The sequence below is a fragment of the Passer montanus genome, unplaced genomic scaffold (genome assembly GCF_014805655.1).
Source record: "Passer montanus isolate IOZ18808 unplaced genomic scaffold, ASM1480565v1 scaffold94, whole genome shotgun sequence".
NCBI lineage: Eukaryota > Metazoa > Chordata > Aves > Passeriformes > Passeridae > Passer > Passer montanus.
The window spans coordinates 394,487-412,053 of NW_024374812.1; the positions used below are offsets into that span (position 1 = coordinate 394,487).

Consider the following 17,567-nt stretch of genomic DNA (forward strand, 5'->3'; position numbering starts at 1 on the left):
TTTCAGATTTTCATTTATTTTATTTTTGTTTTATTTTTTTCTTTCCCATCCATTTTCATTTGAAAGAAATGGAAGCAGACAACATTCAGAAACAGGCTTATACAGGAGACCCTACAGCATCTCTGTTCAGGTGCAGCCTTCAGATGGAGAAATTGAGAAGCAGCTTCCTGTACAGCCAAAAATCATTTTCCTGGACAGAAAGGTAGAATTTGCCTCCCTGTGTATGCAGATTTTATTTAATTCAATATTATTTTGACATTTGAGATTTTTGACGTTTGAGATTTTTGGCATGGAGCCAGGCTCTGCTCCAGGGCCCAGCAATGGCACCAGAGGAATGGGCAGGAACTGATCCCAGCAAGTTCCACCTGGACAGGAGGAAGAAGTTTTTTTCCTGTGCAGTGCTTAAGCCCTGGACAGATTGTCCAGAGAGGCTGTGGAGTCTCCCTCACTGGGGATATTCCAGAGCTGTCTGACACAATCCTGTGCCCTGTGCTCTGGGATGACCCTGCTTGAGCAGGAGGATTGGACCAGATGAGCCACTGTCCCTTCCAACCTGATCCATTCTGTGATGTGGCCTCACCTTGAAAAGTTATGATGACCTTTGTGACATTTGGCATGTGACCCATAAATGCTAACTGCCCTCAGACAGGAGACATATATATATAAAAATATTACAGTTGTTAAAACCATCAAAGCTTTCTTTGGTCTTGCTGAGGAGACAAGATCTTAATTCTTCTCTTCTGTTCTTCCTGCCAGGGTGAAAGAATTGACAAACTGGGCCCTCCTGCAGAGCCCTGGGTTGTATCAGCTCATCTCAAGGACTCCTCTGAGGCTGTGCTGAAAGGTTCGGATGTGCTTTACCATAGCAAGGGTTATGGCAAAGCAGCTATGAAGAATGCTGGTGATAACTTTAGGAGTTCTCCCTGAGAAATATTTCAGTTGAAAACCAGTCTTTGGGCTGAAAACAGAAGGTTGCAGTAGGAGTTTGGTGAACTGCCCAGTCATCTGCTACAGGGGAACAAAAAAAGCTTTTACAGAGTATTTTTGTGGTCTGGTAGTTTAAAGGAAGCATATCCTGTAGGTTGTCTTGAAAAGACATATCTGGGGTCAAAAAAGGAAAGAATGAAGAATTAGAAATCCTAATGCTTGATTTTCAATTTATGTTAGCTGGGGTATTTTCTTTAAGGTCCACAAAACCTTTTTTATCCCAAAGGATCTGGACAAGTTCAGAGAGAAACAACTGCCCATAGATTATAATTAACATATTATAATCTGAAATTGGTTTTTTTTTCATGGGGGATCTAAATGTTTCCCTTCTGGTCCTCATTTAACAAAACACATGAACTCATGGAAAACTCAGGAAAAGTTGTGAAAAACTCTAAACATGCGAGGATTTCCCTCAATGTTCTGTGAATATGCTTAGATATAGAACCTTGTTTAAGTAGACTGCTGAACCAAACACCTGTGGATGGTCATTCACTGCTAAATTAGAAGTTGGAAATTATAATGATTATAAACATATTAGTTTAATTTCTAAAATATTTAAATATAAGTAAGAATCACACACAAGGAAAATTTAGGTTCCCTATTGCAGAGAAAGTATTTTGTTCACACTAAAGCCATTTGTGTGTTATTTTTCATTTGAAAAGTTCACATTCAGATAAGGTAAGTAGCATTTATGCTGCAGATCACAGCTTCTCACCCTTTCAGTCCCTGTTTCTGTTAATTAGAACTTCTTTCTATCAGAAGATAGTTCCAGGATTACAGGTTAGAAAAATCCTTTGGTGTTTTCTTCTGCTTTTCATGCATTTTCAGTGCATGTTCCTAAACTCCTTAGGTTTAGATTAACCAAAGATTATTGGATCAGGTACTGACTGACAGCGGGAGGGCAGAAAGGGAGAAAGAAGGGAGGAAGGGAGGGAGGGAGGGAGGGAGGAAGGAAGGAAGGAAGGAAGGAAGGAAGGAAGGAAGGAAGGAAGGAAGGAAGGAAGGAAGGAAGGAAGAAAGAAAGAAAGAAAGAAAGAAAGAAAGAAAGAAAGAAAGAAAGAAAGAAAGAAAGAAAGAAAGAAAGAAAGAAAGAAAGAAAGAAAGAAAAAGAAAGAAAGAAAAAGAAAGTCACTGAAGGGAAAGACACTTCACATTCTCTAAAAGATACATGCATCAAATTAATAGTCAATAAACTCCAGCAAAGGAAGAGCAGCACAGTACAGATGTTCTGCCTGTAATAGTTTGCTGCAGTTTTCCCTTTGACAAACATCCTTATTGCACTCGTCTTTTGAAGCACATGAAAGCAGCATTTAATGGAAATGGGTCCCGTCTAGCACACTGAGGCTGCTTCATCTGACAGCAGCCAAAGTGCCTCGTGGAAGGCAGTTTAGCTCCAAATTAGCTGTGCTTCTACGTTAAATACCAGCTTGCCTGAGAGATCTTTGGGAAGACTCCCATATATATCTGTAGCATTCTGAGCTTTGAAGCATATGTGCCTGAAAGCTGAGCTAGTGTCTGTTGAGAAGTACAGTACAGTACTCCAGGCTTCATCACACACTAGAAATGGCAATTATAAAGTATTTGGACAAGGCCCTCTGTTAAAATCTGCATTACAGAGAATATGAGAGCCAAGAAAATCTTGGTAGACTGTGCAGACAGTGTCATAAGGAGGATCATATGAGCGGTAGATGGATGAACCAGGATTAGGCTGGAGCAATAAAAGAAATCTACATTCCCACATCTCCATCAAATCTATTCACAGTATAAATCACTGATTATATATCACAGCTGAACCTGGAGACTTGTAATGAAATTGGTGGTTTGGTGTGCTAGATATTGTACAGAAATAGAAAAAAACCCCCATATATGTAGTCAAAACTAACTGGAATATTAAACAAATTAAATTGTACCAGAGTCATAGAGAGGAGAAACTTTATAATTTATGTTGCTAAATAATTAATATGTGTCATGGTTTTGCCTAGGACCTTGTCTTGGGCAATTTCTGGCTGTAGTTCAGCATTTGCTAATTCACCTCATTGTTCAACATCCTGAACATGAGAATGGCAGAGTAGAAATGTCCTGCCCACACTCAGCCTTATGCACCTTCACCTGTGCTGCTTAACTGCAATAAAATGCCAAGCCACCTGCTTCATAAAGCAAATAGTTATGACATCTTGTCTTTCGGCAGGCAAAAGTCTGTGTTTGTGATCACTGGAACCAGTCCAGCATCCTGAGGAAGTTCTGGCATTTCACCCCCACCTGAACCAACATTTGGAAATTTTTCAGCCTTTAGGATTTCACCCCTTTCACCCCAAGAGTCTGAATGCAGACCAGACCTGGCCAGCATCACTCAAAGGCCAGGCCTTGGCTGGTGCTCAAAGATACACACAATAAAATGGGGATCCCGTTGCAAAGTAAATTAGAACTTTTAAAAGGAGCCTACAGAAATAACAATCATGGCAAGGGCAAATGTTGAGTCAGAAAGGATTCCCTGATAGATCACAAGAGGTAACATGATGGAGAAATTCTCTTTCCTGCGTTTCATTTTAATGCTCCACATGGACTTTTTCCCTGCCAGATTTCCAGCTGACAGTGTCTCCTGTACTGTCTCAGGGCAGTCACCACAGACATTTTCCATGGCCAAATACCTTTCAAAGCATCTGACAGAGTTGGAGAAAAATCCCAAGAGATTTAACAACAGGACAGGAGGGAATATGCCTGAAAGATAAGGTGAAACAAATCAGAAAAGAATTGAAGATTCAGCTTGTCCCTTAGTTACAGGGGTTGACTCCTTGAGACTATCCCCTTGGGACACTCTCATTACCACTCTCCTAACCTTGGTGAAGTACTTAGTCACACAAGACATGAGATAAATTTTAAAATGGGCACTTGGACCTTTCTAGTGCATCTCTATAACTCCCGTTACCTTTGTTTGATCCCTTTAAATGCTGCATTCACACTGCACCCCTATAACACACAGAAAATGTCATTTTTAAAGAATAAATATTTCAAAGCTGAAGACCTCCAATCTGTCAGGAATTTGTTTCCCAGTTATCTCTGTGTGAAATTTTCTGGAGTTGGACATAATGTTTGTGATTAAGATGGATAATGAATTTAGGCGTTCTGAAGTCCCTTAAAGTCATGAGGACTCCCTGAGGTGCTTAAGTGGCCCTTACCTGTTTGCTGTTAATTGCAATATGATTATTTCTGACTCTCCAGGGCTCACCCAAGTGCAGGTCATAGAGGGATGTGCAACCTTTTCCAATCTGGCTGTCTCCAGCTCAGGAACAAACTGGAGACTTGTGTTCACAGTCACATCACCTCCAGGTAAGCCCTGTGTTCTGTGAATTCTTTGACTTGGTAAAATCAAAGCCCTACAGGTGGCCTGAATTTATAAAAAAGGAGTTAAACTTTGTTTGAATGGGTGGAGCTATGCCAAACCTCAAAATAGCCTGAGTTCTGTTCCACGTCCAAGTTGGCATTCCCCAGGCAGCAGGAGAGCTGGGTGAGTCCTCTGATATTGGTGCAAGATCTCTCAAATATGATGAATAAGTACAGAGAAGTATTGTCAGAAAAAGGTGCCTCTTTCTCCCTAGATTCTCTAGTAAGTATCCCAAGAAATTAGAAACTAAAAATTAATTAAGTTGACTGAGCAAACTTTTTCCTATAAATTGCAGCCTCTCATTCCCTTTTTTTCCCCCTGTTTATATTCAGAAATTTTCCATCTCTGCTCCTGGCTATTTTCATAATGCCTTTCCCTGACTGTTTGCTTGCACCTGGTCACCTTTATATGTGGTTATGCACATTCAGAGCATGACTCCAGGACTGGGCTCTGCCAGAGCTTTTCTAAGAGCTTGTACACATGATGTTGGCACCTTCAGAGGCCCCTGATCATCTCAGTAAAGAGCAGGCAGGTGTGCTTATGACTTCTTGGAAATGCCAGCTGAGGGGGACACTGGAGACAAGGCACCCTGTCAAGTCTGCCTTGGAAAATCCTCAAGATGTCTGCACAAGAGAAGCACCTCTGCAACTGTTTGGGGGCCTGAAATTATCTCTAAATCTGTTTCTGAAGGTACAGAGGGGTCAAAGTGTTGGTTTCTTGTCTCAGGATGGCTTCTGAGGCAAGAATATGGAGAAGCAGGAACAGGTCTGGCATGCAGTCCAGGGACATACTAAGATATAGATGTTGTAAGAACGTGTGTAAAATCTCTGTGGTATTGCATCCATCCATCTGTTCATCCATTTATTAATCTAGTTATCCATCCATCCATCCATCCGTCCATCCATCTCTCTTTATATATAGATATATATGCATGGATGTCTCTCCAGATAAATACTGTTGTAGATGATATAGATATATTATCTATCTATCTATCTATCTATCTATCTATCTATCTAATCATCTATTCCTAATGTCTTGGCTCATCCAGAAAAAAGAGAGAGGGAACAAGTACATCTGACTGGTGAAGTGGCCAAGTGGAAGTGGGTAATGGGGAAAAAAAAAAAGTTTGCAAACATTTAGGCTACCACAAGTGACTCATCCAAATCCAGTGCTTCCCATAGCTTGGGAAAAGGAGAATTGGGGTGCATGGAACACTTAGAGGTGGGACTTCCAAGGGGGAGGAATTTTTTTGTATTTTGAGCTGCTAAACACATGCAGCTCCCATTACCTTCTAATCAGTGAGAGCAGATGGAAAGTCAGCACCTCACAAGATCTGATTCTTTAGGCTGGAAGCACAGCTTGTTGCAATGTGTTTAGAAACCTGTTTCAGGGAAATCCCAAAATCTTTTTTCTGAACAAGGGTCAAACAGAGATCCCTTTTCTGAAATATTTAGCCAGTCAGAGAATTACTAAGGATTAATAAGAGAATCACAGGATGGTTTGGATTGGAAGGGGTCTTCAAGATCATAGAGTTTTAACTCCCCTGTGTTGGGAAGAGACACTTTTCAGTAGACCGAGATGCTCAGAGCTCCATCCAGGTTGGCCTTCAACACTTCCAGGGATGGGCCAACCACAGGTTTTCTGGGCAACCTGTGCAGTGTTCAATATCTAATTTAAATCTGCTGTCTTCCAGCTTAAAGCCATTCCCCCCCATGGAGGATGTTTAGAGGTACCAATGTGTACATGTAGCTGATACACCTGTGCAGGTATCACCTGTGTAAATCAGATTATTCCACACTTTTAACGTGCATTGCAAAAGTACACACCAAAGGCACAATGCTTTTTTCTCCTTGTAATTGGGAGCCATGCTGGAGGCAGCACAAAGGTTTTTACACTTCCAGATTCGTACTGAAGAGGTTTACTTTAAGGAATTAAGCAATCAAGTAGTAGATGTTTGTGATACATCTTCATGAAGCAGTTGCTCTATGCACCTAGCCTGGCATAATTCACTGTTTGGAGGCAGCTCAGGAGGTGCAGCTGATGTCAAATGCAATAATCCCAAATGTTTTAGTGGTAGCTCCTGGGGAGAGCAGACTATTCATAGCCTTACTGCATCATCCTGCTCCTTGTTTTACAGTAATATTCCCTTCACTGATATGGATCCCAATGGGTTTGATACATCCACTTTCCATTTAAACCAGCAGCATCCTACTCACAAACTATTAGAGTAGTGCAAAACACCTTTAAACACCTGTCTGTGTAGAGTCCTTGATACCTGAGAGATTTCTTCTCTCAGCTGAAGTTCATATGTGTTTGTATCTGCAGGCAGATTTCTCCCAATTGGAACATGCTTCCCACCTTGTTCTGATGAAGCCCAGCTTTGTTCAGGTGGACAACACTGACACAAATCTAATTAGTTTCTGCTAAAAGTACCTACAGCTACTTACCCTGGTCTCCAAGCCTCCATCTGACAGCATTTCTGGTTTTTTTAATGAACTGATGAAAAAAAGGCTTTTAGATTTTTATTAAAAGTGGAACTCAAATAAAAGAAATATCCATCCATCAAAATGTTTAGAATTGTGGGGTTAGGACCAATAATGTGTCAGGTAGTAAGACACATAATGAGTTGATGTGCTAATCCACATCCTTCAAGGTGGTCTACAGAGAGTACCAGGGCCAGTTTCCTAAACTCCTGTGCTTGCCAAGTACATCTGCATTCAGAACTTGTTTTGTAAATAATTTAGGGAATCAAAACCTCTTTATATTTCAAAAGGGCAGTACTGATCCTCTTCCAGTCCTTGTAACTCAGACCTGAGACCCAATGAACTCTTGAACACAGAGACTCTGAGCAATGCCTGGCTTGATTCTGCCATTTAGAGAAAACTTTAGAATCTCTGGGTGCAGAGTATTACCCAGAGCTTCTGTCTTTCAAGAGACTAAATATTTACTGTGTAACAGCAGGGACACTGACATTTTTTATTTATAATGCTCATTATCAACATGGTGGAAAATATTAACAAGTTCACTGGGAGTTCTCTGCATCATGGATTTAGTCTTCGTGCTGGTGAATATTTCTGGGTTCCCCCTGACTTCTATTGATATGATTCAGGTATAGCCTGTAAAAAAAATAAAATAAAAAAATTTAAAAAAGTATTAAGAACTGTCTTGTCACAACCAGATTCTGTGTCAGAAAATGTACATGTTTTCTGTAGGGGTCTGATCTGTCTGGCCTCAAAAGCAGATGCATTGTGAATGTATTTTGAGGTTTGTATCAGTTAGACAAATTCATAGAAGAAATATTAAGTACTGTTGAATGCAAAGAAGCTGTTTATGCTTCAGAAAGCACTGAAAGCTTGAAACTTAGCTTGTAGAAAAATTGTTACATGTTTGGGTTGTCTTGGTACTCAGTCCTAAATAAATATTGTCCACTTATGTAGATCTGTCTGGAGATGGATTTATGGTTTGTCCCTGGATGCATCTTTACCAGTGGCATCCCTGTTAAAAAGCTATAGAGTGGTGTTTTAGCTGTGAAATTGCTGTCCTTGCTTTTGTAACAAACTGACTGCTTTAAATTCTCAGGGGTAAAGTTCACTGTGCTGTCTCAGCCATTTGCCACCTTCCCTGTGCCCATGAGAGCCAGGGCCAGCATGATCCTCATTGTCATACTGGGCTCAGCAGCATCTGCATTCATCATCGTTCTTTCATTCTGCTGGTTCAGGAAGAGCAAAAGCAACAGTAAGTTGGAAATATCCACAAAATTTTATACTTGCACACTCCTTGTTTCATTTAACAAATACCCAGAGTGGCCACAATGGGTTTCAGACAATAGAGCTCAGAAAAAGCTCTGGGATGTTCAGTAATTAGGATATAATTTGTAGTTTATGCACAGACAAGAGCTGGGCTTCAATAATCAATGTGGTTCCCTTCCAACTCAGAATATTCCATGATTCTATGATAGTTCAAGGTTATACAGTTTTATGCCTATAAAAGGTATCTGAATCCAGACAGATATTATAAAAAGTTTCTTCTAGGAAAGGCTTTTTAAGCACTGGAGCAGTCTGCCCAGGGCAGTGGTGAAGCCACCATCCCTAGAAGTGTTCAAAGGTGTGTGGACACAGCATTTGGTGGCATATATATATATATATATATATCCAAGCAATATTCTACTATATATTCAACAATATGTTCAATTTTTCCTTGATTTAATAATTTCTGCTGAGCAGAGGATGCACTGAGGGTGATGAGACTGTGTGTTTCATTGCAGAAACGAGGACTGAACAGCCTCATCTCCCACGGGACAGCACCAAGAGACCCAGGGAGCAAGCACAGCCTCCTGCAGCTCCCACCAAGCCTTGCTACCATCAAGGACCAACCAAAAGTGGAGTGTCTGTAGCAGGAGGTGAGACTGCAATTCATAAATTATTGAATACCAAGAGTCAGTTTATGTATTTTTACATGTTCAGATGTTCCCCGGGAAGTGATGGAGTCACCATCACTGCAAGTGTTCAAAAGATGTGTGGGATGTGGCAGCTGTGGAGAGGTTTAATGGTGAGTACAGTGATGCTGCCTTGGTGGTTGGACACAAGGATCTAAAAGGTTTTTTTCCACCTTCAGTGATTCTATGATTTTATAGGTTTGTATAGGATCGATGGTGCATTCCCAAAAAGTCTATCTCTTTATTGCCTACTCCTTCTCTTCCCTGATTTTTTTCTGTTTGTCATTTCATCGCCTTTAACACAAATGGGGTGAATTCCCAGCTACACTGAAGGCAGCAGCATAATCCCACTTATGGTCATGCTGTGATCCTTGGGGTGTCTTGTGCAGGGACAGGGCCTGGATTTCAGTGATCCTTTTGAGTTTCTTCCCCACAATCCAGGATATTTTATGATTCAATGAGCCCATGATTTCTCCCAATGTTTTTGGAGTAGGGCAGGGACCAATACTCCTGGTGTCCCCACATGCCTGGAGGAGCAGGGATCCCCCCTGCCCACATCTCCAGGTGCTGGAGTGGGATCAAAAGCTCTGGGCAGTTTGCAGGCTGTGAAGGACTGTGAGTTACACTGGAGGTAAGAAACCCACCCAGGGCTCATTTGCACTGTCCTGTGAGTCCAACCCAGCAGCCCAAAGCAGCTCCATTCCCGCCCACCCCACCCTGTGTCCCACTTTATTCCCCAGGGTCCTGCCACAAACATCCCTTTCCAGCACACCTCCTCCAAACTTGTCCTTTCATCATCTTCTGATCAAACCCGACTCCTTCTGAGGTCACAGAAAAGCAGACAGCCTCGGGGGCATGTGGCTGGCAGCACAAAGCACCGGCTTCCCTTTCTGCAAGTGTGAAATGTTCTTACAGTAGTTGAGGGCTTTTTTTTTTTTAATCTCACCTGCCAACAGCACAGATCTAAGGGCATTCGGGTAACCCTGATGAACCCCCATTTACTCTGTTTTGGGAATTTCTTTTTCCTCCTCCTTACTGAAGCCTGTGGATTACATAAGAGGCAGGAAGAGGAGAGCTGGAGTTTTATCTCCTTTTAATTAGTGTCTATCACAAAAGCAGAGGGAGAGAGAGAAGGAGAGAGGAAATTCTGCAGTTTATGTGTTTTGATATTTGCCATACTCTTCCAAAACACAGCATTCAGCTGTGTGCCTTAGGACACATATCTGCTATAAATTCATTTTTTATCTAATTTGTCTGAGATCTAAGCTTCCTGTGGAGGTCTGAGATCAAAGGATCTGATTCTGTCTGATGTCGGCTCTGACACATAATGCGTGCTGACTTAGTTCTGTCTATAAACTCGCAGTGGGAGGCTGCCACTCTCCCTTGGCACCTTTACATAGTGAACTTTCATTTTGGCTGGGGAGGCTGACAGGTACAGCGTTGATTTGAGCCGTCATGTAAATAATTCATGGAAAGGATTTTTTTGTCAGAAAAAGGCAATCTAGCCACTTAGAGTCTTTTAGGAATAGTTGCAAGACAAAAAGATTCCCCAATATGTTCAAATCTAAACAAGGATAACAATATCTTAAGTGAATTTAATACATATGACTTGGAAACGTCTAATGTTTGATTCCCCCCTATTTAAAGTGCTGTTGGTTTTGGAGAGAGAGAGAAGAAATCAAAGCTGCACTCTTTTTGTTTAGTTTCTGCTTTGTAGCTCTTCCCCTCATAAGAAATACTTCTTTTCTAATACAATTAAGTGTTCAGGGCCTTATTTATTAATCACTACAAGTAAGACTTGCAAAAACAGAGATTTTCTCTGGTGGGTGCTTCTGGAGTGCAAAGGTCAATGGATCAAGGGCCCTGGATATTGTACCAAAAGGAGCAGCTGAGGATGAAGATGAGGAAGAAAACAATATTCACAGCTATGCAGTATAGCAGGCAGAAGGGATCGAGATATTGCCTTGCCCAACCTTTGTCTAACCAGAAAAATCTCCTTAGCTATTTGTAATTATCTCTCATGATGGACTAAGGCACTGTTAACAGAATGCACCTGGAGGTGCAGGAACATATTGTTTCTTTTTACTTTTTGCAATTTATTCTGGTGGTTCAACAACTTCTACAACTTACATTTCCAGCTTCAATTTTCTGTCCTTTCCCTGAACCTTTTCGGAATGGTACCTGAATGATTCTTATTCTTGGAACTCCTTGGATGTCTTCAGCTAGAAATCAGTCTGTGTTCCTGAAAAGTTATCCCAGTCTGTAAACTGGGTCTCCCCTTCTGGCTCCCAGCTTGCTCAGATCAGCTTCTCCTCCTTCCTTTCTACAGTTTGCCATTATCCCTTTGTTTTAGAAAATTTCATCAGAATCAATTTCAGTTTAAATTCCAAATCACCAGTGGGTACACTGAGTATCTTCCATTTCAGTGGTAGAGTCTGGTACTGCCACAAATCCCTGAGAATTATTTCCCATATATAATTTCTGCCTGAGCTCTGTTAGCTGGTACTTAATCCAGTTAATCATATGCTTTCATGATATTGAATAGCTTGTATTTAATGTTTAAAAATCAGGAATTTCAAGGCAGTACTTCATCCTTGAAACTGCTTCTATCCAGAAATCTTGTAGCCTCCTCCACTGATTCAAACTTGCTTGAAAACCTTTTTTCCACTGTTGATAATGGCACCTTTGAAGATGAGAGAGTCAATAAATCTCCAGAACTAACATGAAGCTTTGGTATAAGAGATCATGACCTTATTATCTTGTTTATGTGTCTAAAGAGGAAAATTGAACCTGGTGATGTATGTAATTTGTACCTAAAATCAGCCGACTACCTAGAGTTAAAGCCAGCTTAAGAAGGAAAAATGCTAAACATAATAATATGTCTGACTGCTGAAGTTTTGGAAACAACTTTCTGGTGGATTTCCAAGAGGTACAACCCTGAAATTTGAATTTATGAGTGTAAAAGTTGAAAAAAACAACAACACCCTTTAACAGAACCCAAGCATAAAGCCATTGCCAGGGCTGGCAGAGTTCAGGTTGATCAAGGAGTGTCTGCACAACCTTTCTGAAATCTGATTTAATTTTAGATGGTTATGTGAGAAGCAGGAGTGGTACTCAATGACCCTTTATGGATCCCTTCCCATTTGAGATATTCTGTGGTTCAGCAAATATAGTTTCAATTAATGAGTTACAGGAAATGCAGAAGAAAATGAATCTGAACAGCCATGAGGCTGAATGTCACAGGCTGTTAAGGGTTATACTGAAAGGACAAACCTAAAACTTCAAAAGTGGTCATATTTTCTGGCATTATTTGTGCTAAGGACCTAAAATATGTGCTGATAAATGGACTAAAAATCTGATTTGATCCACTCAACACATGACACGTTGACCAGGACTAGTTCTGAATTTGGAATGAGTATTAAACGTTTGGGTGTAGGTTGATGGCTTTTTTTTTGTTGTTTTTCATGCAGGGAAGGAGAGGATTACAGGAAAATTATAAATGTTTTTAGCATCCACATGAAGCTACAAATTAAGCTGCCAATCATGGCACACTCTGTCAGCTCAGAAATTATCTACTATGTCACTAGAAGTGACCCTGCCTCTATTATTGGCAACTATTTGATAGATAAAGATGTAAACATTTCCACATGAAAAATGTATAGTGTATATTTTCCTTTTCCTTCATTTTTTTTCTATGTCATTTTTAAAAAACATCATTGCAGGTTACAGGCTCTGCCTTGAGTAGGACTCAAATGTCAGAAAGACAAAGTTCTACCTTAAGTTACAGCTTGTTTCAGAAAGGGATGATGCATTTTATGGGTGTGTATTATTAAAATATTATCAGTCTTAGCAATACATAGCTTACTAAGAAACTATATTCTATACAATTGATTATTAAACACTTATTTAAAATTTTCTAAATGTTGGAGATGCTCTAGCAGCTGTTAGTGTGTCAATAAGCACAAACCAGCTGGGTTTGTTGCTTTTTATTTATTTGTGGAAATAGCTAATGGTTGTTTGGCTTTGCCAATTTATTTCTGTCAAACTGAAATGTATGGCCACTGAAACTATTTCTGTAACAGTAACTGCTTTTCAATTAATCATAGAATTATTTGGTTTGGGTTGGAAGAGACTTTAATAATCACCTTCTTCCTCCTACCCTGGGCGGGCACACCTTCCACTATCCCAGGTTGTTCCAAGCCCCATCCAACACTTCCAGGGATGGGGCAGCCACAGCTGCCCTGGACAACCTGTGCCAGGGCCTCACCACCCTCACAGGGAAGGATTTTTTTCCTAATCTCTAACTTAAATCTCTCCTGTTCAGTTTAAAACTCTTCCCGCTTGTCCTACCATTGTCCGCCCAGATCAAATGGAGAAAAAAATTAAAAAATTTATTGGTGTTTTTAACACACAATAAAGGGATAAAAGGATAATGTACATGGAAATGGGGTCTTAAAATTATTGCAAGAAACAAACAAGTCTTGTTTTCACAGAGATGGAAGGAAGTGGAGCAGTGGGAGCTGCCACAGGACGTGCAGAGGAGCTGAACCTGCAGCCCAGTGAAACCAAGTCAGCAAGAAAGCCAAGCACTGTCCAGCCCAAGACAGGGGACAGACACACCTTTCCCTCAGCCAGGAAAAGTGACAGTCACCAACAGCCCCGTGGAGGAAGAGCTCCTGGTGACTCTGAGGAGCTTCAGCAGCCAGCAGTCCCGGGGTGCTCCAGCCAGGAGGAAATGCCCCAACCTTCAGCTGGGTACAGCCAGGAAGGAGAGAAGCCCGACAGAATTCCCCAACCCCAGAACGATGTCAGAGAATGCGTGGCCATGGTGGCAGCAGAGGGGTGAGGCAGTGAGAGGGGGTGAAGCACCGTGGTCCCTGTGGGGCTGAGCCTTTTGCCTCTGTGCTGAGAGAAAACCCTACAGGTATTGGGATGGGTGACCACGTGGCCACGTGGGCAAGTGAGCCTGCAGCCAACTGTGTAAGAGGCTTTTTGATGCTGACCTCTCTTGGCTTCCAAAATGGGGTGGGGGCATCCAAACTGCCCTTTTAGAACACTTTTTCTGACTCCAAAACTCTCTCCAGGAGTTGTTTTGGGGAGTGCTTATGGGATCAAAAGCAGTCAAGGATCAGCCTAACAACTCCACAAAGAGGGTTTCTGGCACTACGATGTTCTAGCATGGATGTAGTGTTAGTGTCTTGAGTATTGCTGGTGAATATTAATATATGTAAATATATATACATTTGCCATTTCTTCCAGCCATGCTTTTAGTTTCATTCAAAGAACCTTAGTATGTACACCAATATTTTCCTTTTTTTACATTTGTTCCTATTTCTTACATTTATTCATTGTGGCTTGAGTAAGTGCTTCCATAGTGCTCTACTTAAACCTATGTTTTGTTTTATTTTATTTTGTTTGTGTTTTTTTGTTTGTTTGCTTGTTTGCTTGTTTAGATTAAAGTGTTTTACTGAGTAAATCTTCACCATATCATTGTTTTCTGACACCTTTAAATCACTGACTTGTTATGAACACTACTCTTTATGGATGATAATAATAATAATAATGCTGGTATTCTTCAGTTCCTCTGTGCTTTGCTTTACTGAGCTGGAAGATGAGGAACTTTATTATACCTTCTCTGTACCATAAAATTGTTGGTTGCAAGGTGTCTTGGTAGCACCAGATAAAATTTATAATCCTTTGGAGAAAAAACCTACTTAATCAGGAATATGAGATTTCTGGCGAGATCAGCAGTGGAAGAGAAGGTGAGAAACCTTGGTTTGGAAAAATCTCAAACAAAACACAAACCAGTTCTCTTCAAGCTGAAGGAGTTAAGGTGCAGATTCTGATCAAGCTGCTCAGTTTCCTGGGCACAAAAATAGATTTTCCATCTTCAGCTTCTGCACTATGGTGTCTTTATAATCATAATTTGGGGGTGAAATTAGACTCTCTGCACACTGAGCCAGGGTTCTTGCTGAGTGAACAGGAATTTTTGTGGATGAAGATACTTGTGGATGAAGACCTTATTAAGTGCAATGGATCAGCCTTTCTGACCTCTTCCATGGTATAGAAAAGCCATTTATTACATTATTTTCTGCAGAGGCCAAAATATTGTTATTGGGTAGATCGCTATGGATCACGATTCAGGGTCTCAATAAAAAGTTACAGCTGTCAAAGACATCCATGTCTAGTGAAATTATTGGGAAACTCTTTGTTTTCTCCATAGCTGCTACATGGCAGTAGAGCCTTCTCTCTCTACAGAAATACATTCATCCATTCCATGAATTCTATTTCCCTTCAGTGTTTCCACTTCCAATAAGTTATTCCATCATATCCAACCAGTATAAAAGAAAATAATATATAATTACACATGTCAAAATGCCAGAAAATATCATTAAATTAGTTGTATGAAAATACAATGCAAAAAAGAATTTTTTGGGGGAAAAAATTGATATACTGGAAATAGTTAAGGGTTTAAATTAATCCTTTAGTTCATAATCCTTGAATTTATCCATACTTTGTTTGTAGAATAAGTAATATCTTGTATAGCTGGACCTCTAAAATAATTAACAGGGCTAAAAGTCTTTAACTGCAGCATTTTCAGCTGCGTGAATGGTGGCACGTGGGAAAGAAGTGGGGAGAAAGCGAAAAAAAACACAGTGAAAAATGGGTGCAAACATGCAGCAAATCCTGAATAAGTAATACATGTAGGGGATCTTGTGTATCACAAAAAACAAACAAACAATAAAACAAAACAAAACAAAACCACAACACTGTAGTGATCGGAGAGAAAGATGTGAATGAGAGTCAGCGATTGAAGAGGCTGAAGCCATTTCATGTCTAAACATAAACTTACTTCTTTTCCTAAAATAATTGGGTTTATGCTGAGTGCAACAGCAATTGGATGAAATGGGATCCTTCTGCTTTGTGGCAGAGGAAGATCCAGATTTATTTTGAAATATTTTCCATATATGTTTTCCATGAGACTGAGTTAAACACTCACTCTTAATGGAACTGTGTGATTAGATGGGAAGTTGTGGCTGCTGCATCCCTGGAAGTGTCCAAGGCCAGGCTGGATGGGGCTTGGAGCAGCCTGGGATAGAGGAAGGTGTCCCCACCCATGTCAGGGGCTGGAACAGGGGCGTCTTTAAGGTCCCTTCAATCCCAACCCATTCTGTGGTGAACAACCCCACCCAGGCTGCTACAGAATGTCCTGGGCAAGGCAAAGAAGAGAAGAAATGTCTCATATCCCACACAAAAGACCTCATTTTCCAGTATTTTGAGTGTCAGCTTGTGCTGAGGGGCACTTGTTGTCATTGCTGTGCTGTGGTCAGTACTTTTGGTGATCCTCCTCAACCTTTGCTTCGAGTTCTTCTTAATCCTTACACTGCAATTAGGACAACAGTTGTCTCCACCTTTGCATGGGTGTTTTATGGATAAATTTGTGACATTCTGCATTCCAAAACCCGGGGTGGGGCCAGGGTAGGGATGCAGTGGGAGGAGGAGGATGAAGAATCCACAGTGTGGTGTGTGGGTTAGCCATGATATCACAGGGGATGTGGTGCCTTCACACCTGGGCTTATCCAAGCCCTCTGGCTCAGCTCAGGGCATTCAGCTGCTGTCAAAGTCCAGCTTCTGGGAGGACATGGAGGGACAGCAAGCAGGATTTCAGCTTGGATTTTGGAAGGAGCCCGTGGGGATATGATGGCAGAGATTCAAGCTCCAGCATAGCCCACACTCAAACCATCTCTGTGAGGGGCACAAAATATTTCCAGCAAATCTACTTGGGTTTAACAAAGTGTGACTTCCCCACACTGGATGTGAAGGAAGCCTTTAAAGTACAGGAAAAATTGATAAAAAAGTCTCTGGATCTGCCTGTGGAGATCCATCCTCTGAGGCCTCAAGTCTTTCTGGACAGTCATGTTAAATGTCAGTGAAATTTGACAAGTTTGGCTCTACTCAAGCCAATGGCAAAAATTTCATTAAGTTTGCTGGATTTGGGATTTCCGCCTGGTAACCTTTTTCTGTAGTCCCATCTACAATACTTCTGAGTTCCTTTATTGATATAAATAAGAATATAGCTGAAAGGATGCCTTACTTTTAACCAAGCTCTCCAGGATTTCTGAATTGCTAGACAATGTATGGTCAAATTATTCTTCTTCCTTTTTTTTTTCTCCCTATTTTGTGGGGGTGATATTTTTTTCCTCTTATGTCTGAAGTAGAGGAGTGCATTACAGACAAATTTGCCTAAGGCTTTGGGCCAGAGCTGATGAGACTTCACAAAGATACAGGAACAGGCACATGGATAGGAAAAAGAAAGCCTGTGAAAAATTAAAATGACAAGCCTGGTTAGGGAGCAGAGATAACTGGTGATGTAGTAAAATTAATTACAGTCTGGGTTGAAGAAATTGTGTGCCTAAGACAAAATTAAAAAAAAAAAAAAAGAAAGAAAAACCAAATAACAGCAATGAGATTATAAACCTTTTGATCATCTCTATATGGTATAACTTCCAGTCCCTATTTATTATGGTATTTATTATGGCATTTATTTCTATATCATGAGAGGTATAAATGGCAAATAAAGGAGGCAAGTGTCCAGTCAGAAGGTTTTTCTCTGAGCTCCTGACTCTGCAAGGAATAACCTTATTAACAGTGAATTGCTCTCAAAAATATCTTCACTGGACTAGGAACTGTGAGGGAAAAATACCTTCAGTGGATCAAGGAAGCTGCATGATGCAACACTGCAAGGGTGATTATGAACATATT

General features: G+C 40.7%; 1 protein-coding gene across 1 annotated transcript in view; it reads left to right on the forward strand.

Moving 5' to 3' along the window:
• PKHD1 (PKHD1 ciliary IPT domain containing fibrocystin/polyductin) overlaps positions 1–14,942 on the forward strand; it is a 239,336-nt gene extending 224,394 nt beyond the window's left edge. The window contains exons 60-65 of the mRNA XM_039696008.1: positions 67–202; positions 757–844; positions 4,207–4,314; positions 7,949–8,104; positions 8,634–8,768; positions 13,298–14,942. Of these exons, the coding sequence (XP_039551942.1) occupies positions 67–202; positions 757–844; positions 4,207–4,314; positions 7,949–8,104; positions 8,634–8,768; positions 13,298–13,650 (976 nt within the window). The 3' untranslated portion in view covers positions 13,651–14,942. The remainder of the gene's footprint in view (positions 1–66; positions 203–756; positions 845–4,206; positions 4,315–7,948; positions 8,105–8,633; positions 8,769–13,297) is intronic.
• Positions 14,943–17,567: the final 2,625 nt, after the last annotated feature.